This window comes from Arvicanthis niloticus, chromosome 3, assembly GCF_011762505.2.
Source record: "Arvicanthis niloticus isolate mArvNil1 chromosome 3, mArvNil1.pat.X, whole genome shotgun sequence".
Classification (NCBI taxonomy): Eukaryota; Metazoa; Chordata; class Mammalia; order Rodentia; family Muridae; genus Arvicanthis; species Arvicanthis niloticus.
This window is the reverse complement of record NC_047660.1, coordinates 53,176,371-53,204,138: the sequence shown is the minus strand read 5'-3', so window position 1 is coordinate 53,204,138 and position 27,768 is coordinate 53,176,371. Positions and strand designations below refer to the sequence as shown.

Here is a 27,768-nt window from a genome sequence, read left to right as displayed (position 1 = left end):
AAGGATGCTGGGCCTGGGCCCCATCTCTACACACAGGGGACTATGTCCTCAAATAGGCATCGCACAAAGTTGGACCAGCCTTTTTGGGTTGCATGCTTGCCCAGGTTCTATTCTTTCTATCAGAGCACTTCCACTGCTTTTAAAAGGTTCATTGATGGGTATGACTCAATGTCACAGTCTTGGTCAAGAAGCCCTACAAGAACAGGGAATTACAATGTGATGGGAATGAATGTAGATGCCCAGTGCAGGTGCCTGGTACTGGAGGCACACAGCAGTATCCATGGAATAAAAGACAGATTATTCAGGTTGCTTTTCTGTTACTGACTTATCCACAGGGTTCAGCCACCATCCAGAGGCTGACCAATCCAAATGTTTGAACCAAGACTGAATCTCTCTCCAGAATCACCTACCAACGGAGTTTTCAGTGTTTCCACTTGAAAACATGAAGGCATCTCAAATGTCCTCAGGGACAAAACCGAGTGGAGGATGCCCCATCCCAGCCAGCTTCCTCCAGTGCTCATCTCAGACAATAGGCTTCCATCTGTCTGAGTCAGGCTGCAGTTCTCCATATCTCCTCCCTGCCTCACAATCCTAACCCACCATCAGAGCCTCTCACTTCCAACTCCTGGATCCTCCAAATCACAGCTCTTCCTTCCATAGACGGAATTGGTTAAGAGTGTATGCTCTGGAGGCGGGTTGTCTGGGTTTGAAAACAAAACCCACCACTTAAGTAACAATTTGCTTAACTCCTCTGCACTGAGTTTCCCTAAATAGAAAGTAGAGATAATAACACTATGTGTTTCAGAGGGGCCTTTTGAGAAGCCAGTGAGATAACAAGTATGGGAGGGGGGCGCAAAATGCTAGCTTTTGTCATCACCATCACCTTCATTATCGGCATAGTCACCTACCACTGTCATTACCATCACCATCACCACCATCATAAGCACCATCATCACCACCATCACCAGCATAGTCACTGCCATTATTACTATTACTGCTGTCAGCAGCAGCATCTGTCTTCATCACTATCATCACTGCCAACATCATCACTACTATCACCACAACCATCACTAAGAACACTACCCCATCACCACCAATACCACCACCACCATCACTATTGCCACCGTCATCAATACCACCATCATCAATATACCACCACCACCATCACCACCACCACTACCACCATTGTAACCACCACCATTGCCATCATCCCTACCATTGCTGGAGCCACCATCAGTATTACTATATCCATGGCTATCCTAATTGATGCTCTTACCATCTCTTCACAGACCTCTACCTATGGCCATACTTGTCTCCCTCCAATCTCCACCCTGTAACCTACATCAACCAATCTTTTAAAAAAATAATCTTGTCGGGCAGTAGTGGCACACGCCTTTAATCCCAGCACTTGGGAGGCAGAGGCAGGTGGATTTCTGAGTTTGAGGCCAGCCTGGTCTACAGAGTGAGTTGCAGGACAGCCTGGGCTATACAGAGAAACCCTGTCTTGATCTCATATCCATGTTTCTCATGAGATGGAGTAAAAACAAAGGTATTAACATGGCTTTAGTTGTCAATCTCGGGGCACTGATGGCCTCAGACCTACTATGTGCCTTCTCAATTTAGGACCTTATGATGTTTCCTTTGCTGGTAAATGTTTTGCTGTGTCTTGCCCTCTTTTCTTCCTTTCATGGTAAAAAAATGAGCTGCCATGTTGGTTAATTTTCTCTCTACACCAAAGGTCTTCTATAGTAGAACTTAGCATCCCACACTGATAACCATTCCTTTCTTGGGCTGGCCCCTGCCTTTGTTTGTTTGTTTGGTTGGTTGGTTTGGCTTTTTGTTGTTGTTATTGTTGTTTCTCTACTCTGTCTCTCCCAGCTCTTCATCTGGTTTCCCTGATCACCCTAGCTGGAATCCTTCTCTTGCTCTCCTCATCTTCCACAGGTGGCCTGGTTCTCTGGCTTGACCTCCATTGCAGGTTGGCACCCAAATCCTCTTGTACATGTCCTGTCGTCTTTCTGAGCTGCAGGACCATATCCCTCCATAGGGATGTTTCAAAAGTACTTCAAACAGAACACACATGAAGCTGAGGTCTCAGGTTGGAGTTCTTTCTTGTCCCAGTGACTGGCATGAGCACCCCGTCTGCTGCCCAAGCCAGAGTCTGAGTCATCCTTGTCTCCTTCCTTTTCTAACCTCCCACATGTAATTAATCATCAGTTTTTATTGACTCTATCTTCTTGATACATACAGATCTATCATCTTATCTCTGTTCCCCAACACTTTGTTAGTACAAATCCATATCTAGTAACTATTAGTAACTACTAGTAACTATTACCTCCCAGCCCATAGCCCACTCCCCTTTCTCTCTCAGTTTCTCCCATTTTGCTACAGAGCATGGGGGTAGGACATGTCTTAGAAGGCTTGCCAGAGAATCAACAGGTCCTGCATACAAAAGAAGAATTCCTTTAGGCAAACAAATAATACCACACTGTGGCCCTGTCTCAGTAAAACTGAGGGTTCTGAGCAGTCTTGCTGCAAATGAATCTGTGCATGATTTTCAGGAAGGGCTGAGGGAGGTGTGTTCTGGGGATAGAATGTAAGGCCTCCCAGTTATAGGCCAGTGCCCTGTCACTGTGCTATCCAGTCCTCAGCATTGTTTAACCAAGCATTTCCCAACCTTCTTTGAGCATAAGTCTCTTCTCTGAGCCTGCCTTCTTCCTTTCCTTTCTCCTTGGTTCTATCTCCTCTTCCCTCCCTTCTTCTCTCCCTCCTTCCCTCTCTCCATCCCTTCCTGCCTTCCTTCCTTTCTATAGTACCAGAGATAGAAGCTAGGACCTTGTGCACACCAGGCATGTAATCTATTGTACTATATCCCAAGCCCCAGGGCAAACTCCTTGCAGAACACTGTATGCTATCTTAAAATACAAATGTAGTTACTAAGTTTGAAAATAAGACAGATAAGTGGATAAATTAAAAAACCTGAAAGTTTTTTTTCCCCCTGTAGAAAATTGGCCGCTCTAACCACCAACAGTTCCAGATCCTGAGACCTACTATGTGCTATCATCTCAAGTCCCTACAGCAAAGTAACAGGTGGGCACGGTCCCCTTGGGGGAAATCTGCATACAGATTCCTTAAGCATTCAGATCCAAGTCCACATAAGCCATCCAGATGGAGCCTCACATGACAGCTAGTCCAGGTGGTTTTAAAGTCACAGCCTGTAATAACAGGATGGCATTAGAAGATTGCGTTTCGACAGTAGAAAACATTGCAAGCAGGAAAAATCAAAAGGCTTGGGTATAAGTTCCAAGAAGAGAGTTATGGCACTCTTTTGTTATCTGCTCTGTCCCTGTGCCCCTCCGGAGAATTCTTCAGACACTCGTAGCCATTCCTAAGCTTGGGTTCATTGGCCTTTCCCGAAGCCTGTTGTACATTCTGTCCTTAAGTAACTACAGAGCCATCACACCACCTCACGAAGATCTCCCTGCTTAAGAACTATGTGTGGGAGCCTGAATATGTGTAATCCTAGCACTTGGGAAGCTGAAGTATGGCATTCATTATTCTGCGCTACAGAGTACGAAGCCAGCCAGGGCTATGCCGTGAGACCCTGTTTAGAAACCAAACCAAGCAAACAACTATATGCTAATCCCTAGTTCCCATCTAACTCCAGATTCCTAAGCCAAGTGTTCTACACCTTCATTATTTGTGACCTTCTCGCCTTTAGATACTTAGAAATACAGCTTGTGCCATATTTGAAATCTGTTTATTCCAGCCGTTCTCCACCATTTCTTCCCCATGGACAATGGTGCCCGACTTCAGTCCTGTCTGTCCTACAGTACATCCTCAGAGCACATCCGATTGGGAATAGCTGAAGACTGTTCATTTGTCATCAAAATTGGGCAGTATGATGCTCCCCACCCTCGCAACTTGGAAATCACATTAACTTTTGGAAATCAAACAAGTTGAGTTGGCAGTGAGTGGCATCAGATATGTGCAAAAATGGGACACCCAAAGAAGACTTGAGTGTCAGCAGAGGCCAGAGGAAAGGGTCCCTTACTCTCTGCACACACTCACACTCTCTCATCAGAAAGCATGTGAGGAGTAAGTGGGACCCTAATCAGATCAGCACTGGGAAACAGGAGTCTACCCCACCACTGCAATGATGCTAACTGAAAGAGACAGCATGCTCACCAATGCATCCTGTTCTGGTATGTGAGCTGTAGTGTGCACTGTACATGATACAGCACAGTGACCTGGCAGCCAGGACCACCACAGTGCTGATGAAAGGAGTCACCAGTGGACATAGTTTTTTGAGACTTTAGAAGGGCTAGTGACACAAAGCCAGTTCAGCTCCCTTGGACCTGGGGAGACTTCCCTCAAGGAACTCAACTCCTTTGCTCAATTTATGACCCTTTCAGAGCAATCTTCTGAGGGCCATCATGAAGGAGGGTTCCAGAAGAGAATGGGTATGTCCTCACTGTGTCTCCTCATGGGAGAATTCAATAGCATGTATGTTGAGAAACTGACCACACGGATTCACATAGTACGTGTTCAGTAAAGGCAAGTTAAAACAGGCCAGTATATTGTAACGCTGCATGCACAGCTGGAGGAGGCTGGTACAGCAAGCTGAAAACATCTCTCCCGATGCCAACCTCTGTCCTGCCCAGACAATGCTAGAAGAAGTTACTAGGCTCAAGAAAGGTTGCCCATCTGTACAGGAAGTAGAAGGAGGAGCAGAGCAGTTGAGGAACAGAGTCCTCCACACGTACCTGGATCTCTGTCTGCACTGTGCATTTCACAAGCTTGAAGTTCTTCCCTGGGTTGAAGCTGTTACTGTAAAAGCAGACCTTGAGGATGCGCACGTCTTCCTTCTCCACATCCACTGGCACCACCACCATGGGCTCTGGGGGGCCCTCGGGCCGGCGTAAAGTGCCCACTTTTACACGGCTCAGGGGCTCAGACACCCCGGACATCCTCTCAGACAGCAGCTAGGACCGGCACATCGCAGTCCTGCAGAGACAACAGAGAGACAGCCACAGAGTGAGCTCCTGCAAGCCACATGCCTCATCTACCTGCAAGATCCACAACTGACACAACAGCTCATTCTCTTAATCCTGAAAACTCCCTGAAAAGGCCTCCAGCTGCCTCCACTGGGGAAGCTGTGGTGCATGGGAGCCAGTGGGAAAAACATCCAGGTATATAATCTCGACTCGCTCGCTTGCTCGCTCGCAAGCACACAAGCCCTGTCTTCTGGCCCCATTTCCTTCCCTGTTCTCCTCCAACACTGGCTCCCAGGCAAGAGGCCCACACTTAGCACATGAGGCAGCTGTGAGAGGAGGCGGCTGTGGCATGACACAGCAGAGCAGAAAAAGCAGGGAGTGAGGCTGTGATAAATAGGAGAGAGAAACAGCAGTGGAGAGGAAAATCTGAGAAGAACTTAGGGATCGGTGGCCCCAAAGGAATGAATAGAGAAAATGATAAAAATCATCTCCAGATCAGGTCCAGGTCATTAGCTTGACTGGTCTGCCCACAACCTAAGTACTAGCTAGAGTTTTCACAAAAGAGGCCTGGACCTCCTGGGAACTCACCAGGTAGAGTATCAGGTATCACAGAAAGATAAAAGCCCCTTGGCTACTTCCCCCACCCCTTCCCCAGGTTGTTTAGGGTGGAAAGTTGTTTTGCAAGACAGATGGAGCTAGTCTGGGTTTCTGCACGCTGCAGCCAATACTGAAGACAGCCTAGCCTGACACAGGAGTAAACTAAGAATCCTTGTAATCTGTAATTCAGTATGTATCTCAGCTGTCTTAACCGAGCCTCTGCATCCAACTGAACTATCTCAAGGACTGACTTCCTTCTGATCTAAAGTAAGGGATTAGGCTCCTGACATGGCTCAGCAGAAAAATGCCTGACCATCCCATAAGCTCCACCCTCGATCCCACAAGGTGGCAGGAGAGAACTTACACCAGAGAGTAGTTTGTACTCCACATGGGTGCCTGCACATGCACATGTGCATGGGTACACACACACACACACACACACACACACACACACACACACACACACGAGCGAGATAAAAAAAAAAAGAAGACATAAGTAAAAGCATACAATTATAAAGTGGGGGAATGTCCAAAGGAAATGAGGAAAGTTGTAATTATTCATTGGCAACACCAGCTGAGGCTTGTACAGGGGTCACCAGTGTAGCCCCAAGCCCTGCCCTCCGCGCTGGCATTGATTGTGTCTTTGATGAGGATTACATGGTCTTAATTTCCAAGAATTTTTTTTCTAACAACCACCCCTTAAACTTGGTTCTGATAGCTCACACCTGTCATTTCAGCACTTGGGAAGCCGAGGAAGGATTGCCATAACTGTGAGGCCAGCCCGATCTACAGAGCAAGACTTTGTCTCAAAACAAAAACTATCCAGCTAGTTCTAGAATGAGCTAAGCCCTAGGTCTGAGACTTATTAGAGATAAAAGGTGTGCCTTCTCATGTGAGTGTGGTTTGGGGGGGGGGGCTATTCCTACACCAGGAATCAGGAGGAAAAATAATGGAGCAGGCAGAGTCATGATACAAACATGGAGTCAAGTATTTCAGAAGCAGAACACAGTCTATGATTGTTTATTTATACTGATCCAGGTACCAGGAAAGATTTGAAAAGCCACCACTCTAAGGAACTATTCCTTTAAAACAAAACAATAAAGTAGTGGCTGGGAAGATGGCTCAGACAATAAAGTACAAAGACCTGAGTTCAGATCCCCAGTAACCTCATAAAGTCCAGGTATGATGATGTGCTCCTATAACCCCAGCACTGGGGGGCTGTGGAAAGGGAAACGTGGGTCTCGGAGCTCGCTGGCCAGTCTAGTTGAATCCAGGAGCTCTCAGTTCCACAAGAGTTTTATTCCTCCAAGAATAAAATGGAGACTGAATGAGAAAGACATTCAAATTTTACCTCTGACCTTTACCTGTGCGAGCACACACACTTCACATGTGCATGTGTATATACCCACACAACAACAACAACAACAAAAAACAAAGGAGATATGTTTTAGGAAGGGACAAAAGAGGTATTGTAAGGATTCAGGCAGAAAGAGGACTTGATTCAGGTTGGGGCAGGCAGAAAGAGGGAGCACAAGACTGAGCTCACAAGGGTGAGTACATCTTGGGACTAGACTGACAGAGAGGAGAACATGTGCTCTAGAAGTCTATCTGAATTTGTATACTTGTCTCTATGTATACCTCTCTCTCTCTTTCTATGTATACCTCTCTGGATGTATACCTTTCTCTCTCTCTCTCTCTCTCTCTCTCTCTCTCTCTCTCCATGCCATTCTATGTATACTGGACCCTAGTGTTCTACCCTACAGTAACAATCCATATGAACTCTTCTTGATCTATAGGAATTCAGAAGTTATTTGAGGGGTATCTGTAGGAAGCACCCACAGGAGTGTAGAACAATGTGGCATTGCAGGAAAGACAAGCAAAAAGAGGCCTGTGTGCTGAGTACTAAAACTTGGGCAAGCCCAGTTTCAATCTTCTGGGAACTGGAGGGGACTGGACAGCCCAGGATGAAGCACATCTCGCTCAGAGAGAGGGAGAGCTGGGAGTATTTCTACTCCACTTCATATGCTCAGTGTTCCCGGCAGTTCTACACAAGGGAGATGTCAGAAAGCCTTTAGGCAAAGACGTGGAGCCAGCAGCTGGGATGAGGGAGAATACTGAAGTGGTAAGGCCTGGGGGGGGGGGGACCCAGGAGCGATGATAGCAATGGTGCTTTAGGACTGAGAAGATGGGGGGGGGTACTTTGTCCCTAAATAGCATAGTCCTAGTCAGGAGCACAGACGAGCAACTGCATATAACCCAGCAAGTGCTGGCCTGCTTGCTTGAGGATTTGCTGGTCTGGTAGGCTTCTGTTTGTATATGGTAATTTGTACACAAGGCTGTCACAAAGATGGATTCTGAGACAGGCGTCTGAAGGGGGAAGTGGAGTGATCTATGACCCGTAACCCCAAGGATTTGACCTTATCTGCAATGGACTGCCTGCATGTATTCCTTGATATCCATATGCTCAAATTCTAACCCCCAAGGTGCTGGTATGAGAGGGTAGAAATGTTGAGATACAGAGCCCCAGTGAGTGGCATTAGAGTCCTTTTAAAAGGGACCCAAGAGAGTTTGGTCATCTTCCTTTTGTTACAGCCAAAGATCAGCAATGTGTACCTGGGAAGCGGCCTCACCCAGACCTGACCATGCTGATGCCTTGATCTTGCCCTTTAGCCTGCAAATGCTTTTTGTTTGGAAGCCAACTCGGCTCCAGTATTTTGTTCTAGCAACACAAACCAATTGAAACAGAAATGCTAGTGTCCTAACAGTGCAGGCCAATGGCTGGACCCATAAGTGACCATTGGGAGACCTGGTATAGCAATGATGCTGTGTCATGCTGGTGGGAACACAGACTCAAAGCTAGAAAGGACATTAAACCCACATCCAATTTACAAAAGATGAACCCCTTCCCCAGCATCCATAATGAAGGAAGCAGGGTGTGTGTGAGTCTGTAGTGATCCCATCAGGTGCCCCTTCAGTCTAGGTCGTGTCTTCATTCAGAGGGCTGCAATAGGCACATCCTAGACACCCCAGATGCTCCTGAGATGTTGGACAAGTAGGCTTAAATAGGCCTAATGTATCGGTAAAATTCAAGATCCAACAGTGAGTACTGGGGCACACTCCGTGGTCATTTGTCATGTGCCACTGAGTACTGAGGAATGTGGAGGCAGCAATCCCTGCTTGAAGATAAAGCAGAAGGTTGAAGCCTGTGCCTAGACAGCCAGGGCAAAGTGTCAGGGACTTAGGAATGAGACCTTCAAATGCTCTTGAGCCTGCACTGTTCCCGCTGCTCCTATGGCAGAATTTTGCTTTCCGCTCAAAACACAGAGACAGTGAGAAAACTGCGGTAAGAATGTGGGGGAACGTGAATGAGGCAGCCCAGCAGTCCTTTACCACACCATCCAGGGGTCCTCTCCCTTGGCATTTACTTAAAGTATTTGAAAATTTAAGAGTCATGCCAACACCTGCTCTCAGAGGTTATTGCCAGTCTTATCTGTAATTGCCAAAATACGGAAACAGCCGAGATGAATGGATATGCAAATTGGTATCCACACAGTGAATACTCACACTGAAGAGAAGAATTGTGGGCTGGGTAAAGACGGCACAGTGCTGGCCATGCAAGCATATGGACCAGAGCACTATCCCCAGAACTCATGTTGCTGCTGCTGCTGTTGTTTTAATAGCCATGCGTGGTGCCATTCATTTACCATGCCATTGTTAGGAAAGGCAGAGACAGGGAGCTAGCTACCTGGGCCTTACAGGCCTTCCTGGTGAGCTCCAGGTCCATGAGACCTTGTTTCAAAGAAGGTAGATTATACGCTATTGTTAGGACCCAAAGCTGCTCTCGAGCCTCCATATGCGCATGTGTATTGGTGCATGCAAACTCCCACACAGATGTGCTACCCTCATGTATAGGAACACATTTGCAGACACACATGCGCACACGTAAGCATGCATGCACAAAGAGAGAAGAGTTGTCAAGCTATGAACTACATGGAAGAACCTAAAGTGATTATATTTTTTTCTCTGAGACAGGGTTTCAGTATGTATGGCCTCAGATTCACAGAGATCCACCTGCCTTGGCCTCCTTAGTATTGAGATTCAAGGTGTGGACCCCATATACAGGTAAACGAATATTTTTAAGTAAAAGAGGAGTCTATGTACATCCTGTGTGGTTCCAATTGTGGAAAACCAAAAGTTTAAAGATAGTTTTAAGGCCAGGAGTTGCTGGGGGGGTGGGGCGGATTAACGGAGAGCACAGAGTATGCTCAAACAATGGAAACGTTCACTGTGATTCCATAATGGCAGGCAAGGATCTTCATACTCCTGTCAGTCTTGTAGACAGCGCAGAAAGGATAAACTCTGATGTTAAATGACAGAGAAGGCCACAATGCTGTCAGTACGGGATTGATAATGAGAGAAGCTATGCGTGTGGCAATGAGTGGCATTATGGGAATTCTTTGCATTTCCTGTTATTTTGCTGTAAGCCTAAAACTACTCTTAAAAACAAGTATGCATGTGTGTGTGTATATGTATATATGTATATATATGTATAGGTATAGGCATAATCATATGCATGTGTATATGTATGTGTGTATATGTATGTATGTGTTTATGTGTGCATGTATTGTGTATACATGCATGTATAACAATGAGAAACTACAACCTGGTATACTTGGGAGCCCCACCCATCTCCCAACCTGACCAAACAGTGTCTAGCACAGTGAGCATCCTGTCTCCAAATCCTGACCATGACCAAATAGTAGTGGTCTACCTCTGAGCAACAGCAGCCCACACTGGCTGACAAGTCAGTCATTGCCTGTAAGCCCAGAGGATGTGGATTTCTTATCTTCAGCAGCTTCCCCTAGCCCAGTGAGCTCATGGCCCACAGGGCGCTGACAGAAACATGTTAGCAAAGTCATTCTGGTCACCCACAATCTGCTTATACCTTTTGCCTAATGTGGGCCCCTCAGTTCTGCATTTTGTCCTGGGGAAAACACATTTGCAGGAGAAATTGGCAGAATGGCTATAGAGTCTAGAAAAATCTTAACACACACACACACACACACACACACACACACACAGAGGCAGTATTGCCCCAAGCCTAGGGTCACATAAAACTCTGCAGTAACAAATGTGCCAGGCAGCATTTACCAGCCCAGACACAACTGAACTTTGTTCAGTTTTCTGAACTTTGCTGGGAGACTGTCTCCACTAGTCCTATAAGAACTAAGAATAAAAACATAAGAGTTTGAGTGTGAAGACCCCAGCCTGTAAGGCAGTGCCCATATCTCTAGTAACACATGAAAATTGCCCAGACTCCCCTACACAGACAGCAATCTGCAATGAATTACCCACACTCTCTGAAGCAGAGTTACTGGAAGGTAGTGTTTAGGGAAGCCTGTCCTCATGATCTGAGATTCACTTAGATTCTTCAGTCTCTTGCCTCACTCTACCTGTGACCCTGTTCCAAAACTTAAAAAAAAAAAAAAAAAATTTCCCCAAGATCAGTACAAACAGCTTAACTTTTGCTAGCCTCTTTTTCTCCACCTACAACATGGGACAATAATACCCTGCTTACTTTCTAGAAGCCTTGTGAAGGGAGCAAAGGAATGAAAGCCCATTAATAGTAGTAGGACACAAAGGGAAATCCCTCCCTGGCTATGGCTTGCCTATATTCCAAAATCGTATGTGACCACCACATTCCCATATTTTGTTCATTCTGCCAGGATCTTTTTATTATTATTATTATTATTATTATTATTATTATTATTATTATTATTAGGGAAAGTGTTTGTTTTTGGCCTTTCCCACCTGTGGTGTAGATATTCCCATCATGGCTGATTTCAAGCTACCAGTGTATACCACTGAATTCCAAGTCAGGATGAGATGAGGACCAACAAACTGGCAGCTCCAGTACTGGCGAAGGGGCTTGCCTGCACCTCCTGGTTATTTGAACTCCTCATCTATAGCCTTAGCCTGTTTCTGGCTTTCAACCATTGAAACGTTCTCTGACCTTTAGTTCATGAGCCTAAACCCTACCCTTTTCTCCAGACTTGCCTCTCCCAGCCCCGGTGACTGTCAGTGACCACTCCACCCTGTATCCTAGTCTGCCCTCGGCCCTCCAAGTGCTGCCCAAGGCATGTCCATACCATGGCACCAGTGAAACCCTTGGCTCTGAGTCACCATGGGCTTCAGTGTACTTCTTAGGCCCTCGAACTGCCCAGGCCACCGGCAAAGAATAACAAACACAAGGAAATGGGCCCAAATTAAAACAGGAAACATTTTGATTGGCTACAAGAACTTCTTGGCTCAAACTTTCAAAGGGTACTTCAGGGGCCTATTGAGTCTCTGAGTCCCTAATAATCTCTTGGAAGAAACTCAATTATGCTCTTCCTGAATGTCATCGACCTGCCCAAAGGAGGTGGGACTGAGATAGAATTTAAATCTCTTCCAGACAACTCAGCCATACTACCAAGCTCTGCTCTCCCGGCCTGAAGAAAGTTCTGGGGATCATCACAGGGAAAGAAAGTCCATTGTCAGGTGGACATTGTAAGGCAGTGTTATCTCTTACAGAACATATACTGCTATGTATTAGGGAGTTTACACAATAACCTGATTTCCCAGACGGATTCTGCAGATGGTAATTGTCCATATGTGCTATGAGAGGAAACTGAGGCCTACAGAGATCAGCTTTTCCAGGCCACAGAGCCAGTAGGTGGCCAAGACTTGAGGTTTCCATGATGCCTGACTCCAAAGTCCACGGTGAGTGATATCCCAGTGATGTGGCACAGCAGCCCTGGAGACAAGTTTGAAACCCACATCTGAATGAGTCAAGTGGGTAAAGCATTCATCTTCCTGACATCATACCAACCGCGCTGCTGACTAACACCCGTTACCAAAGCTACCAGGTTGGTGTCAGTGTCCACTGCCGTTAGAGAGAGCTGGGTATTAAGGCCCAGCCACTGATTGGCTCTGATGGTTAGAGATGGAGGTTGCGTGAATCAGAGTTTCCAAATTGTGGTTGGTAGACAGATGGTGGCCTTGACAATGTTTTCATGTGTCTACCACAAAATCTGATATATAAGGATTGTGCAGAAAACTCACGCTGTAGCCCAGTGAATTCGATTTTGGTTCTGAGTTTTTTGCTTTTACTTTTTTGGAGACAGGGTCTCACGCATCAAGGCTGGCCTTGAGGTTGCTATGCAGCCACAGGTAACCTTGAATTCTCTTCTGGAGTTAGGTGTGTGTGGATACACCTCTCTGTGGGAGTTACATGTGTATGAGTGTGCGGGTGAGAATATGTATTTGGATACATGCAGTCAGAGTGGGACATTGGATGTCTTCCTCATTCATTCTCTTCCTCAGTGCCTTGAGGTGAAACCTCACAAAACCAAACACTCACATCAGCCAGGCTAACTGTCTGGTGAGCTCTTGGGACACTTGTCTCTGCCCTTCAATGCTGTCATTACAGATACACACAGTCTCTGTCCCTTGGTGTGGCTACAGACACACACACTCATGCTCAGCTCTCACAAGGTGCTGAGGATTCAAACTCAAGTCCTCATGTATACACAGCAAATGCTCTTCCACTGAGCCATCGCCCAGCTCCTGACCTTGGACTCTTGGTTCTCCTGGCCCCATCTCTCAAATGCTGGGAGTACAGGTGTATGTCTCTGCATTTTTGTTTATTTGTTTGTTTGAGATGTATCCTGGAATGTATACAAGGCCCAGTCTAGCCCTGCCTTTCACTCTCTCCTGCTTGCCCTTCTGAGTCTGGCAGTTATGGGTACTGGCTGTCACTCCCAGTGTTGACTGTATTCAGTTTGAAAGACATCCTCTCATTCTCGAATCAAACACTCTTTTCTGGATTACAATGCTTGTTCCTTTATGAAATGCCAGCAGTAACTTTTGGAAATTTTGGTCCGAGGTCTCTGCAGCTTATCAGCTATGCCACCTGGACCAGGTGACTATTTTAGGTCCGTTTTCTCTATTGAGACATGAAGCTGATGTTATTTATCTACAGAGTCTTTCTGAAGAACCGGGGGCATTGCAAGACACATGTTATTTGTTTGTTTGTTTGTTTGTTTGTACCTGGGAATTAGCTAAAGAAAGAACTGGAAAGCTAATTTAACAGCAAAGCCAGGTTTTCAAAGCCCTCCTCAACAGTAAATGTGGTGGCCTCTGCAGCCCAGTCTGTCTCTCCAGCCCAAAGACTGCCTTTATAACCAAGATTGCCTTCCTGTCCATCTGTTTACCTGGAAAGCCTCCCCCACCCCAAGTTCCCACTCTGCCCACACAAGTTCCCCTGCCTGACCTGAGAATACAGAAGAAGCATGTTCCATGGAAGGAAACCCCACTGGAGAGAGCCCAAGCGCCAGCCACTCAGACCAACAGAAGTCAGAATGTCACGAGAGGCACACTTTGTTTCCACTCTGTCTCTGAGTCACTTCCCCTGGCTGTTTCCACATCAACAAAATGGGGAAGGCAGGCCTTTCCTATCTCAGGGCCTGCTGGGCACAGGCACTTAACTAATTGCAATGACCTTGCAGTCTTGGGGAGCCATTTCTGAGCTCCTGGACCCAGCTGTGCCCCAGGGTCCATGCTGCACCCGCTGACTTGATCCTTTCAGCCCCCCACCCAGGCTCCTGTGGGGCCAGCATTCTCCAGCTCTGGGACCCCCCCCCCCAACCTGTCATTTGGTTAATCTCTTCCCTTTTTTCCAGGCAAAGGAATGAACCCGGAAGGTTGTGATTATTGCCAGCTATAATTCAGCGTAATTCAAAAAGCATTTGAGACTCCACCACATTTTCTGCTCCCCACCCCCGCACCCATTACCAACACCTGCCTCCCTACAGGTCAGCTGGCTCTCTGAAGAGCTGAGAGAGCACCAGAAACTCAGTGCTTTACCTTCCTGCTAAGGGAGCCTCTGTTCTCCCCATAAGTTCAAGGCTTGGTCCTTGCTGCTGGCCAGATTCATATCCCTCCTTTGGGTTCCATTGCTTTCCACAATCTCTAGCACTCACAGTGGCACATGTGACCCCACCACTGAGACAGGGGTGGAAAGAATATAAATTTCAGGTCAGACTGAGCTGTGGGGTAAGACCTTCCCTCTCAAGCTAAGCAGGGGCTGGAGAGAGCCCAGTTGGTGTCTACTGTACAAGCATTAGGATCTGCGTTCAATCCCCAGTGCCAAGGTAAAAATACCACACACACACACACACACACACACACACACACACACACACATACACACACTTTAAAATTCTAGCGCTGGGAAGACAGAGATAGGAAGACTCCGGGACTCACAGCTCAGCCTAATCAGAGAATTCCAGCGGGAGACCCTGTCTCAAAAATTCAAGGTTGGATAGTTCCTGTAGAATGACATCTGTAGCTCACCTCCAGCTCACCACCTTCTACATGCCTGTTTGTACATGAGCACACACAGCTGTACACATGTGCACAGAGACCAAACACCAACACCAAAATAATAGTAACACTAAGGATAATGAATTCTAAAAATCACGCTTTCTTCATTCCCTATTTGCCAGTTCATGAATAGTATTTAGCTGGTATTTTTCTTTCCTCTTTCCACTCTTATCCCATCTTCTCTTCCTCCTCCTTCCCTCCCCCCTCTGCCTCCCTCCCTCCTAATTCTCTCCACTTTTCTGAATTTCTGGAGCCATACCAGAGCTTGGTGATATGAAGCCAAGCAGACAAAAAAAGAGGATTTTCTATCCAACAGAGATCCATAATCCAAAAGAAAGAATTTAGTGCATGCTTGTGTGTGTGTTCATATGTGTGAGCATGAACACACACACACACACACACACACACACACACAAGTCATAGCATGATATGGGCCCCAAAGTGTCCTTAAGTGTACTGCTCAACAAACACTGAGCTCAGCAAAGTATGACCCATAAGATCAGGAAATGAAATGACATAGTGTGGGCTGGGGATAAGAGTGGGAGAGGGGGTCACTGAGAAACAAGATCAGAGGATGGCAAGGTGTTATTAAAGAATTTGAACTTCATATGGTGGGGGAAAGCTTTTATTTTTAATAACTATAACCTGGTAATAAGGTGACTCACTGTATGACCTCAGAGACAGCAGGGGTGGTTAGGATAAAGCCTGGTGAGTGTTCAGCTCCTGGCAGTACACATTGATGTCTTGGTTCATAGCATGTGCCAATTTCTCTGCTGTTTCCATCATGGCCAGTTTCAGTCACTGGTATGATCTCTCAGATGGCAGAGAAACAGCCACTGGCTCATGAGAAGTCATGAGACAGGGGATGGCCATGGTTACAGGCTCCCAGTGCACCTGTGATGTTTGACCCCCATCCTACTTCACTCAGTGGTTTCTCCTTCTAGTCCGGCAAGAGAGAAAGGTGCCAGATGCATGGAAGCAGGGGGCAGACCATGTGCCTTTTTCAGAGGAGCTTGCTCCTCTCTGAGCTGGAAGACCTTTCAGAACCCACACTCTCTGACATTCGTCAGCCCAGGCTTAACTCTCCCCTGACTGCTCCACTTCCAATCATGTGGGATACAAAATTGCTGTTTGTTATTGCTGGGGCTATAAGCAACCAGGGCTTTGTTTGGGCATTTGACTGAGTTCTCATCCCATCTTCTTGAGAGGTTAATGAGCAGGCCAGATGATACGCAGGGGAAGTCATACATTTTCAAACAGCTCTTGTTGGTCAAATGCCCATGAGAATCTAGCAGGGGGAAGAAAGACAAGTGTTCTAGCTGTCCCCGCCCATGCCTTTAACTCCATATAGAGCTTATAGTCACTGAATAAGATTTATCAAGTTGAGATTGAGAGAGATGACATTAATGACAGACCAAAGCAGATTCTTGGGAGAAAATGGATCAGCCAATATTGTACTTGCCTTGCATTTATGAGGATCCAGTTTACTCCCCAGAACCCAATAGAAAAAACCAAACCGAACCAAACCAAACCAAACCAAACCAAACCAAACCAAACCAAACCAAACCAGGTGTGGTGGCATGGTCTTGTAATCCCATTGTTGTAGAATAGATAGGCAGACCAGCCGTCCTAGACTAGTTGGTGAGTTCCCACCAATGAGAGATTGTGTCTCAAAACAAAACAAAACAAAACAAAAAGCAGACAGTACATGGGGAATGATACCTGAGGTGGTCAAGTTTTCACCCCTATTTCCAACACACACACACACACAAAATCTCAAAATCTCAAAATCTTCACAGACTTGTGAGACAAGGCAAGTTTAACTTGTGAAATGGGATAAATTCTTCTGACAGACAAACATTAAAAAATCATGCTGGGCATCATAGCACTCATCTGTAACCAGCACTCAAGGAACAGATGTAGGCTTAACAGATTTTCAAGTTGAGGCTAGGCCATGCTACATAAAAATATCCTGCCATGAACAGATAAGTAAGTAAAGACTTTCCCTCGTGGGATGGGGAAGACTGGACTTAGCAGCTTTATGCTTTAAAAACTTGGACTTCTACTATCTGTAACGTAACTCACTGTTAGTTAAAGTAATGTGCTCTATCAGAAGTTAATGCATAGTTGCACTGTCTAGAAAACTCCTAAAAATTTCCCCCTGGGCTTTGTAAACATGTGGCTATAGCTAGGTTCTGCTCATTATGGGCCACAGGTTTTGAGGGTCTGTGTTCCAGGGTGGAGGACCTCCCCTGACACAGAGTCCAAAGTTCTAGATCCCTGAGCCCAGGGGAGAAGTAAGACTCAGGAAGACAAGATGGAGTGTCGGTGTCAGATGGGTGCAGAACTGCATGAGTCCTCATCACCCATCAACCCACAGATCCAAGGCTAGGAGTAGTTTCATCCTGCTAGGGCCAAGCTGAGAGCTCATGGAGGAACTATAGCTGGCAGGTTTTGGGGTGTCCTCTAGATGCTGAGTGAGTAGAGAATAGCATGGGGCATTTGGAGAGGCTTTAGCAGTGATGTTAGGTCTAGCTCTGCTACCTTTCTTGGGTTTCGGGCTCTATGTGGGAAATTTGCCCTAGCTACTATGCCTGGAGGATTGGCTTTGAGTAAGGTTCAGAAGCTCCCTTGAGTCCCAAACTCCAGGCACTGGCTGCCTCTTGGTCCTGCTGACTCATCTCTCCTATCCCCCAGCCATTTAATTTTCTCTGTTGTTCCCCTGAACACATGGAAGCCGTTGACAAATTCTTTTCTTTGCTGTGTGTGCCAAGGCAGGTCAAAGGCAGATCAGTAGATAAGGGCAAGGTGTCCCAAGGAGCCAGCTGTTCTTTCTCCCTTTTTTGACCTCCACAGGAACAGACCTGATTTATTTATTTTGTTTTTTTTTTTAATGGAAATGGAAAAAAGAACCAACTTTGCATTGCATCAACTTGACCCATAAACTAAGTTATCATGGCAAAAAAAAAAAAAAAAAAAAAAAAAAAAAAAAAAAGACGGACCCATTCCTCCAGCCAAGATTTAAACCATTGCTGAAGAAAGGAGGGGTCTATATTTACATTCAGGCATCCTTCAGTGTCTGCAAGACCTTAAAAATGTCAACATCTAAGCATGTTCCAGCCCCTCCTGTAAATGACATGGCACTTCTACCTAGCCTGTGCACATTCTCCTGTAGGTGTTATACTTAACCCAAGATAATTAAAACACTCAATATACAAATATACTTAATATACAAATGGTTATTTTACATTATTACTTTAGAAAATGGGAAGCATCTGTAAATATTCAGCACAGATAGAACGTGTTTCAAGTATTTCCTATCTTTGGTTGGTAAACACTTAGAGGAGGAGCCTTCCAGGCTGTGCAGGGTTCCCTCTTTTCATGTCTTTGCTCTCACCACTTTGCTGAAGTCCTCAAGGCAGATGTCTCTCCCACTTTGAGCATAAGGAAAACTGACGGAGCCAGCCACCTTAGTGTCCCCTTTCTTAAGAAGCAGAAGCTGGATGAGAACTTAATTTTCCTTTTTAACCAACACACCTAGTCCACACACAGCCTCAGCTCCACGTCGGGATCTGCAGCTAGGAATGTGTTCGTGTGTCAAAGGGTAACTCGGATGCACATTGCTTTTCTGACATGGCTTCTAGATGTGACTGCTTAAACAAAAATTCTGCTGCTAAGTTCATCTGTTGCTACCTATGCAGCCCTGAAAGGAATGCAGGTCTTCAGCAGAGTGGTGTGTGTAGTAAGATGAATACGCAAAATTTTATTTAAGGGATCTAATGTGAGCCATATATTTAATTTAAAAAATGGTAATTAAAAAGAAAACCCAAGGGGCTGGAGAGATAGATTGGTGGTTAAGAGCACAGGCTGCTCTTCTAGAGGACCTGGGTTCAATTTCCAGCACCCACATGGCAGTTCACGCCCATCTGTAACTCTAGTTCTAGAGCTTCTGACACCCTCGCAGATGTATATGCAGCTAAAAAGAAAAAAAAAAAGTTCATAAAATGAAATCAAAACTTTTTTTTAAAAAGAGAAAACCCAAATAGTAAAAAAAACAAAACAAAAAAAAAAAAACCCCTATAACGAATGAACACAAGACTTTCATCACAGATATCGCCCTCCCCACCCCACAAAAACATCCTCTTGAACAAGCTTCCACCTGCCAGCCTCCAATCTGCCAGTCTACAAATCCAGTCTACACCAAAGTTCTGCATTGTATAAACAGACACCGAAACCGTCAAACAGCATGATGCCCCATCTGTACACTACAGCAATCAGCCCTTGTTCTAGCTTGAATCAACTAAAACAACAATCCAGATGCCCTGTCAAGCAAACAGGATGCCACCTGTGTGTGAAAAGACTTGGGAAATTAAAAATAGATGGAGAACCCCTCGTGGTTAAAAATGCTGATAGAATCAACTTTAAGAAAACAACTGCAAACTCCTTAAAGGAGCCAAGAGACCCAGAGGGAAAACAAAAGAAACTTATAGTGAGGGGGGTTGAGTTACTCAAAACTGGCTTTCTGGTGAACAACATTTTTAAATACTAAATAACTCACACCTGCTAACCAGGTTTGAGAAACACATCCCATGTCCTATTTCACTTCTATTGCTTTGATAAGAATGCTCTGACAAAAAGTGACTTGGCGGGGGTGGGTGGGGTGGGTGGTGGTTATTTGGCTTACAATTTCACATCACTGTTCATTGTTGCAGAAAGTCAAGGCAAGAACTTAAAGAAGTGTGGCAGGAACCATGAAAGATGCTGCTTGCTGACTGTCAGGTAGGCTCATGCTTGGCTAGCTTTCTTATACAGCGCAGGACCACCTGCCTAGGGAATGGTGCCACCCACCGTGGACTGTAAACAATCCCTGCAGATATGCCCCAGGCCAGTCTGATCTAGGTGATTCCTCAAATGAGATTTCATTTCCAGATCTTTCTAGGTTATATCTAGTTGAAGGTTAAGGCTAACCTGGACACCCCATGGATCTGAGATGAGGAGAGCAGATCATTTGTACAAGGATGTTTACTGATGTGCTGTTTACCACAGGGAAATGATGAGAACCAGGGCAAAAGGCTCAGAAGAAAATTTCAGAAGTATCAATAACATAGAGATGAACCGTGATAAAAATACAAGAGTAGTAGTATATGAAAAGATGTATATAAAAATGTTAAGCCACAGAGAATGGAATTTGCATACTGAATTTGTAACTACATAAAAACACACCCACAGTTAGAATCCCATGCAGTTACACGATTTTAAGCTCTCTTGATGCTATATTGGTTAAATGTATTTAAAGATATGTACCGTCTGTCCCACATGCATAAAGCTTTGCCTCTTCCTGGAGCTCTCTTTCTTACAGTCTGACTTCCTGTATTCTCCACACAGACTATGGAGAGTGGCCAGTCTTCTTAGCACAAAGCCAGGCTAGGCAGCAAACATCATTTCTGAATCCAATCCAAACTGAGGTCTGGTGCAAACAGTATAGACAGGCAACTGATACAACCTGCCAGGAGAGACCTGGGACATGGAAAGTCATCCTGGACTCACATCAATGTCCTGGGAGATGAGTGTCTGATCATGTCTCAGGGTCCTTTACCATCCTAAGCCTTCTGTTCTCTCCAGCCTTCAGTTGCTTAGCACCTCACCCATCCCATCCTTCTGCCTCTCTGTGCTTCCTGAAAGAGTTATTTCTGCAAATAGCACAGGTAACAGAATCTTTCCCCTATACTCCCACTATGGACAAGCAGTCGCACTCACAGGACAAGCCCATTATATCATAATAACAACCCAAAAGTACTTTACACACACACACACACTACCACCATCACCAATATTATACATGGAGCCACACATTGTGCCCGGACTTGAGATTGTGTATACTTAAGGTGTGCAGTGTGATGTATTATGGCAGAGCTAACTGGCATATTCATCTATTTACCGTTACCATCTGGCAGTGGGGACAGGGGGTGAGATATACTCCCAGCAACTATTAACTACAAGATACAAGACTAGTCACAGCTTGTTAGAGATCTAGAACTCATTTGTTCTGTATCACTGAAACTTCATCTTTCTCTTTCCCAGCCTTTGAAATCCTGGGTAATTCTAACACCTTCCCAGAAGGCTAAGGAACCACAGGCATGGCCCTTATCTCCCTGGTGAGAACTGAATTTAGGAAACTAAACAGTGCACCAATCAGTGGGATCCCAGAACCCCCAGTTCCCAGGCCACACGACTCCTTTTGACAGTGTGGTGTTCATCAAGCCTGAGTTGTGACAGAGCTCAGTGGGTTACAGCTCATAAATGCAAGCCTTCCTGGCTGTCTCGGGCCTCACGTCCGAGTGCCCTGGTAGTTTCTATTTCAGTATCTTGTTACTCAAGCCTTCTATTGGGAAATGGGTACCAAGAAAAGAAACAGGTAGTTTCTGTTATTCAAAGCTCAGACAATTTGGAGAAAATTTGCTCTTTTAAAACTCTAGCTATGAAAATTCAAAGTAGGGAGGAACCAGATCCCAAAAGAGCAGTCCCTCCCTCTCTCCTTCCCACATGAGCTCTTCTGTAGCAGCTTCCTGACTGCTGTTCTCACTGCAGCAGGACTTCTCATTCTCTGGTTGGAAACTCAAATAAAAGACCATGGGAAAACCCAACTGGAAACCTTCACAGCATGGAGGTAGCAAAGAAGTCATGAAAGAAAATGGTCACATGGACCCAGAACCAAGCAAGCATAGGGATGGGGAGCCAGGTGGCTAGGGGTACACAGGAAAAAAAAATCTTCCAGAAACAAAGTTCTACAAATAAGAGTTTGGGGAGAGAGAGAGAGAGAGAGAGAGAGAGAGAGAGAGAGAGAGAGAGAGCAGCAATTTATCAGAAAATGGAAAGAAAGAAAAGGGAAGAGAAGAGGGAAGGGGAGGGGAGGGGAGGGGAGGGGAGGGGAGGGGAGGAGAGGAGAGGAGAGGAGAGGAGAGGAGAGGAGAGGAGAGGAGAGGAGAGGAGAGGAGAGAAGGAAACAGGAGGAAGAAAGAGGAAGGGGCGGGGGGGGGGGGGAGGAAGAAAGAAGGAAAGGGAAAATGTTAAGAAAACCAATATGGTGTTTCCACTGAATTTTCATCCCACCAGGACCCAGAGCCTCATTCAGAATCAACTCTAGTCTATCCTAAAATGTAACCAATGAGCAGACTAGATAGGTATCCTCTGTTACATTAATACAAGATCTCAAAGTTATCCATCGTTGTGACATAACTGCATTACAGCTAGAGTGTAAACTGAGAACAAATAGAGCCTTGAAGTCAGTTATCTGAGACAGAAATTTGAGTCTTCCCATTCCATGTTAGATTGATTCAACAGTGGATACTTCTCTGGGATTGTTCTGGCCACCCCTTAAGATATATTGACGCAAATATGGAAATAGTGAAGGCCCTGCACGCTACATCCAGTGTCTCCCAAGCTTTTCCCATCCCATTGCAGGATGCTAGAAACCCAGACAGAATCCTGGATTTTACCTGTAAAAAGTGTGACTCCAGCTTCCCTGAATGGAACAGAGGCTGTGTTTGGCCTACAGGTCCATCAGCTCTCTTTCATTAAGATTTCTGAAGAGCACAGGAAGTCAGAAAAAGAATAGCAACTCAGTTCACTACAACTCACCACAGACCAGAAGACAGGAAGGACAGAGAACCTAGCAGAGGGCTCAGGGGAATAGTGAAGGCTACCTCCTCTGGCGGACAAGATGTGTATGTGGGGGATGGGAGGGGGAGGGGTGGCACATAGTGGCAAGTGTAAAGTTATGACCATAGCCAGGAGCTCAGGGTCTTCAAAGGCATCACATTTTACTTCTCTCTTGATTGAGAAATTTCTAGATCACACACACACACCACATACACTAAGATTTTATACTCTGACTACATTCAGCTGACATCCAGAAAGAGACCCAGATGGCCTAAGTAGGACAGCTGGTCTATCTGACCCCTACTTCTGTTTCATATAAAACCCCAGATTAGCTAAGAATGATTTCCCAACAATACCTTGGGTGTGAATATTCATAGAGCCTGAAGCAACAGCCTAGTTCCTCAAGGAACTGAATGCTTAGGCCTTTTGCAGAAGTCCCAAGACCCCCTTGTGAGGGTTCCAGCTTGATAACACCAGGGGTAAGTTTCCTTGTCTAGACTAGAGGCTTTCCCAAGTGGACCCTGGGAGTTAAAATCATTGGCCACAGGGAGAGGCCTTTACGGGAGGGGGAATGTGACAGCCAAGTAGGTAGAAAGTGAGAGCAAAGAGAGATAATGGAGAGGGAAGGTCTTCTACAGGAAGGCGTGCCGTCAGGTGTTCTATCCCAGAGAAGGATGACACGTACTTCGGACGCTCGTAAGGGTGAAGCAGCCAACCTTGCAAATAAACTTGACAGTTCAGGAAAAATGGCCACTGGGAATCCCAGTTGGGTTTCGACTTCCTCTGCTTTCCTGAAGAAAGAAAACTTGAGGACAGAGACATTAAACTCCCAAAGACCCTGGCTGAGAGCCTGGTTATCAGAAAACAGAACAGAACCCGAAACAGTTGGGAAGATTAACTAAACTAATATTTATAATCTGTTTATTATTCACGAACAATCTTCTCATGAATAATTTTCCCTCCATTAAAGCTGCCTATAAGACTATTCAAAATTCCAGGCTATGATGCTTTCTTGGGAAGCACGTCCCTCCCAATGCTTTCCCCGTAATGCACTGGTCCTCCAGCTTCCTGATGCTGTGACCCTTTAATACAGTTCCTCATGGTATGGTGACCCTCAACCATAAAATTATTTTTGTTGCTACTTCATAACTGTAATTTTCTACTGTTATGAAGCATAATGTAAATATCTGTGTTTTCCAGTGGTCATAGGCAACTCTTGTGTAAGAGATGTTCCACCCTCAAGGGGTCTCGACCCACAGGTTGAGAACTGCTGCTGAAACAAAACACCCTCTCAATTACTTCATTTGTTTCTTCTCTGAACTCTTTCTCTCAAAGATAGATGCCTCCAGTATGGAAAATTGGCCATGGTCATGATTACAGATCCTTCTGTCAAGCCTCTTCATAAACATTTTGGTGAAAAGTTACTTTGTCAAGAAAACCTATCATCTACCCATCTCACTTCTGGAACAATTTTAGTGTCGATAGCTTTTTTTCTAGGACATGTCAAAGTTTTTATACATCCCTTCAGAGACTAGCTCTCCCTCTGGAAGTGCCAGCCATGAGCTTCACCCAGGCTTTGCCGTCAGTGGTCTATGGTTTTAACAACACTGTAGTGAAGGTCTGAAGTGTTCACACATCCTTCCATAACAAGGTCACCTGCTAGTCACATACATTTTACTCCCATCTCAAGGACTCTGTAGTAATCAAAATGAGCAAGGTTGTTAAAACCAGGCATGATAAGCAGGGACTTTGAAAGCCGAAAGCTAGTCCCAGAAGGCCAAGCCAGGGGTCCTCCCCCTATTTGCAGGATGTGAACATAGCCAGCAGGTCTCTGCTCTCTGGGTTTCAGTCTTGGATACTTAGAATTTTGGAGTCTAATAGCCTCTGAAGGTGATACAACCTTCTCCGTGGCCTTAACACTCAACCATTGGCTCCTATGAGATGCTGAGTCCATTCTGAGTTCTGTTCCCTGCTCATCCTTCAGGTAAGATGGCAACCCCAACTCTTTTTATCTCCACAGCACTGGCTGAGCAGATTCCCCTCCCACTCTTGGGTTCTATTCTCAGCTGTCAACACTGCCAGCTCTTGTCAAGTGTCTCGATGTATGGCTGGGCGCCAGGTAAAGGAGGACTCTAGAACACAGGCTGCCCTGCTCACTGCATAGCCCACAGCCCTTCTGGCAACAAACAGGTTATATGGGTAGAGCAATAAACCAAACATGAACTTGTGAAACTTGTGTTCCGTCCATGAGGTTCACTAGCACAGGCACATGGCATGAGGAGAGAGGGCCTGGTGAAGGAGTAGCCCATGGGGCAGAAGAAAGAACACAGCCCCAAGAGACAGGCTGCCTGGGTTCTGGCTTTCAGCCCTTCACTCCTGAACTAGCTAATAACTTCAGATGCCCCTCTCCTTGTCTGCCCATGTCCTCCTCTGCCTCTATGATACAGTGGTAACAATTTATACCCTTGGACCAGCCCTGACTAAATCAGAACACTGTAGAATTCAGCACTAGACAGGGTTCGAGAAATATCTACTCTGCTGCCTTTTCTAGAACTTGCAAGATCCTTGGGAAAAGCCTACCCTTAACCTTCCAATCAGAAGAAAGAATTTTGAAATATGTAGTAAGTGTCTATGTATGTATGAGTGTGTGTGTGTGTGTGTGTGTGTGTGTGTGTGTGTGTATTTATGCATGTATATATAGAGTATGGGGAAAAAGAGAGATAAATTAAAAGTACCTAGTGGTTGATACAACCTCAGGACTGTCACCACAGACACCATGTGACCTCTAAAAGGACAAAGACTCAAGACTACCCAAAGCCAGCTAGAACAGGCGTGAACCAAAGCAACTGATAACTGCTTCATCTTGCAAAACCCACTGTTCCCATCATGCACCTAATGCCATGACACATCCAAAAATCCCATATAAGGACACAAAGTTGGGGTAAACTCTACAGGAAAAAATTCCCAACCTGTTCCTAGAATTGCCTACCTTTGCTGCCTTAGTCATGGCCACCACCTCCCCATGAATATTTTTTCCCTCCTTCCATTAAAGTTTACACACCAGACTGTCCAGAAACCCAGGGTTTGTAGCTTTCTGAGGGAATGTTGCCCTCTCCATTTGAGTTTGTACTTTCGATTTATAATTGAATTTCCTCCCGATTCCTTCCTCTGTCTGGACTCTAAATTCTTTCTCTTTACAAACAGGGTAGAGGTCTCAGCCTGGCCTTTCTGTTTCTGAGGCTCCTCCAGCCTTCACTTTCTGTCTTCATTAGAGGATCTTTAATGGGAATGATGATGACACCGCTATTTATTTGAGTGTGACTGAGTGACACTTGTAAGAGTGATACCAGAGACGGGAAATCAGCCGCCCCTCTGTACTGAGGTTTCCTCATCCTAAGCAGCATCCTGGCTCTGACATCTTGTGGTCTTGGCTAAGCTTAGAATTGGGAGGCCTGACAGGGACCTAATGCTGTTGTCTTCTTGCTGTTCCAGGGACCTGTCTATACCACTGCTAGGAGCATTTCTGACCTCATTTTCCTCTAAGGTTTAAGGACTCTTACAGACAGAGACACTTGGGCATGCTCCCTCCAGCTTTATTCAATCTCAAGGAACATGGGTAAAGAAAGCATTGAGTTCTAGGCTCTGCTCTACAGTTAGCCATGCCTTTTTTTGAGACAGGATCTTACACAGCCCAGCCCAGCCTCTGCTTTATTATGTAGCAAAGAGTAACCTTGGATTTATGAATGACAACTCCTAAAAAAGTGGCTGAGCCCACAAAGGCTGATTAACACTTCAACCACTGTGAAGCGTTTGGAATGTTGCAGCCCCAGACCTTAGTTACAAATTCTCTTTGGCTATTTTTAGCCCCACAAGGAGTCAGACCTCACCTCTGTGTCAGACCTAATATCCTGATAAACAGATTAAAAAATCTCTAGAATATATTAACAAAACTCCTATCATCCACCAATGGAAGGGCTAAGAATCAGCTGTCATCTGGGGCCTATGGTTGAGGTTCTCTTATCTTGAGGTAAGCCACCCCCTTGGTGTAACTTTTTAAGTGCCTTGATTTATAACTTTCTTTGTTCTATTACCACAAAAACTCCATGAAATTGCTTCCACGTTGGAAAGCTGTATTTGAGGAGATATACATCTATGTATGTTGTGGATAGCCCTAGCCTCTTGTTGTCATGGTAATTCCACTCCTGGGAGGGGCTGCGAAGGAGGAGTGAATCTTGTGAACCTTCTGTCCAATCAAATTTGTTAAATAAAGGCTAGAGCCAGTGATTGGGCAGTAGAAGAGGAGTGGGAGGAGCCAGAGGTAGAGGAGGAGCAAGAAGAGCCGTTGGAGAAGTTGGGAGTTGGGGGAAGGACTAAGGATGGAGAAGATCATGACCTAGGAAACTGCAAGTTGTAAGAGATCTCATAGCTGGGGAATAGAGTAGTTCAATGGTAAATCTGCCCAATCTAGGCTTGCAGCATACATTTGTAATTAATTGAGTTGTGTCTTCCTTGACTGGACTTCCATGGGTCGGAGATTTACCGCAATATATGTTCCTGTGAACATTCACTAATATTTTGGCTTCAGAATAAACTACCCCTGATTCTCTTTGAGTTTGGAGTTGTTCTTCTCCCTAAACTTGTGATCTCCCTGCTTCCGGTTCTAAAGTTGTAGAATAGAAGCACGAGCCACAGTGTAGTTTCCATGATGCTAGGAATTGAAACTAGAGGTTCATTCTCTAGGTGAGCTCTCTAGCAAATGAATGACATCCCCAGACCAACCATGAGACGTTAGTAAAGGAGGCCCAACACTTTGGGTTCAAATCACCTCTTTACAAAGAGGTTGTAAGGCTGGACTCTTGGGTCCCTTCTCGTTCTATTTAAAGTACCTCTGAACTAGAAGAGGACAGACCAACTAGTGTGGCGTGTTTTTCCTGCAGCACTTGGAGGAGTTGATCTTTTCAGCCCTAAGAGCATACAATGAGGGCCTTCCAGGACCTCTTCTCTTCCCTGTACCTCATGTTCTGACACTTGGGGCTTTGTGAAGCCTGGTAGAGATGCTGTTTCTGGCAATAGCCAGAGGCTAAAAGCA

At 45.5% G+C, this 27,768-nt stretch overlaps 1 protein-coding gene across 4 annotated transcripts in view; it reads right to left on the bottom strand.

The window, feature by feature from the left end:
• The window catches only part of Ptk2b (protein tyrosine kinase 2 beta), a 120,129-nt gene that overhangs the window by 49,616 nt on the left and 42,745 nt on the right, over positions 1 to 27,768 (bottom strand). For 3 of the 4 annotated variants that reach the window (XM_034497597.2, XM_034497598.2, XM_076930819.1), the window contains one exon: positions 4,767 to 5,007. In XM_034497597.2, coding sequence (XP_034353488.1) covers positions 4,767 to 4,970 — 204 coding nt within the window. In that variant the 5' untranslated portion in view covers positions 4,971 to 5,007. Of the gene's footprint in view, positions 1 to 4,766; positions 5,008 to 13,908; positions 13,928 to 27,768 lie in introns of those variants that run through there. The other variant, XM_076930820.1, reaches the window with a different exon arrangement.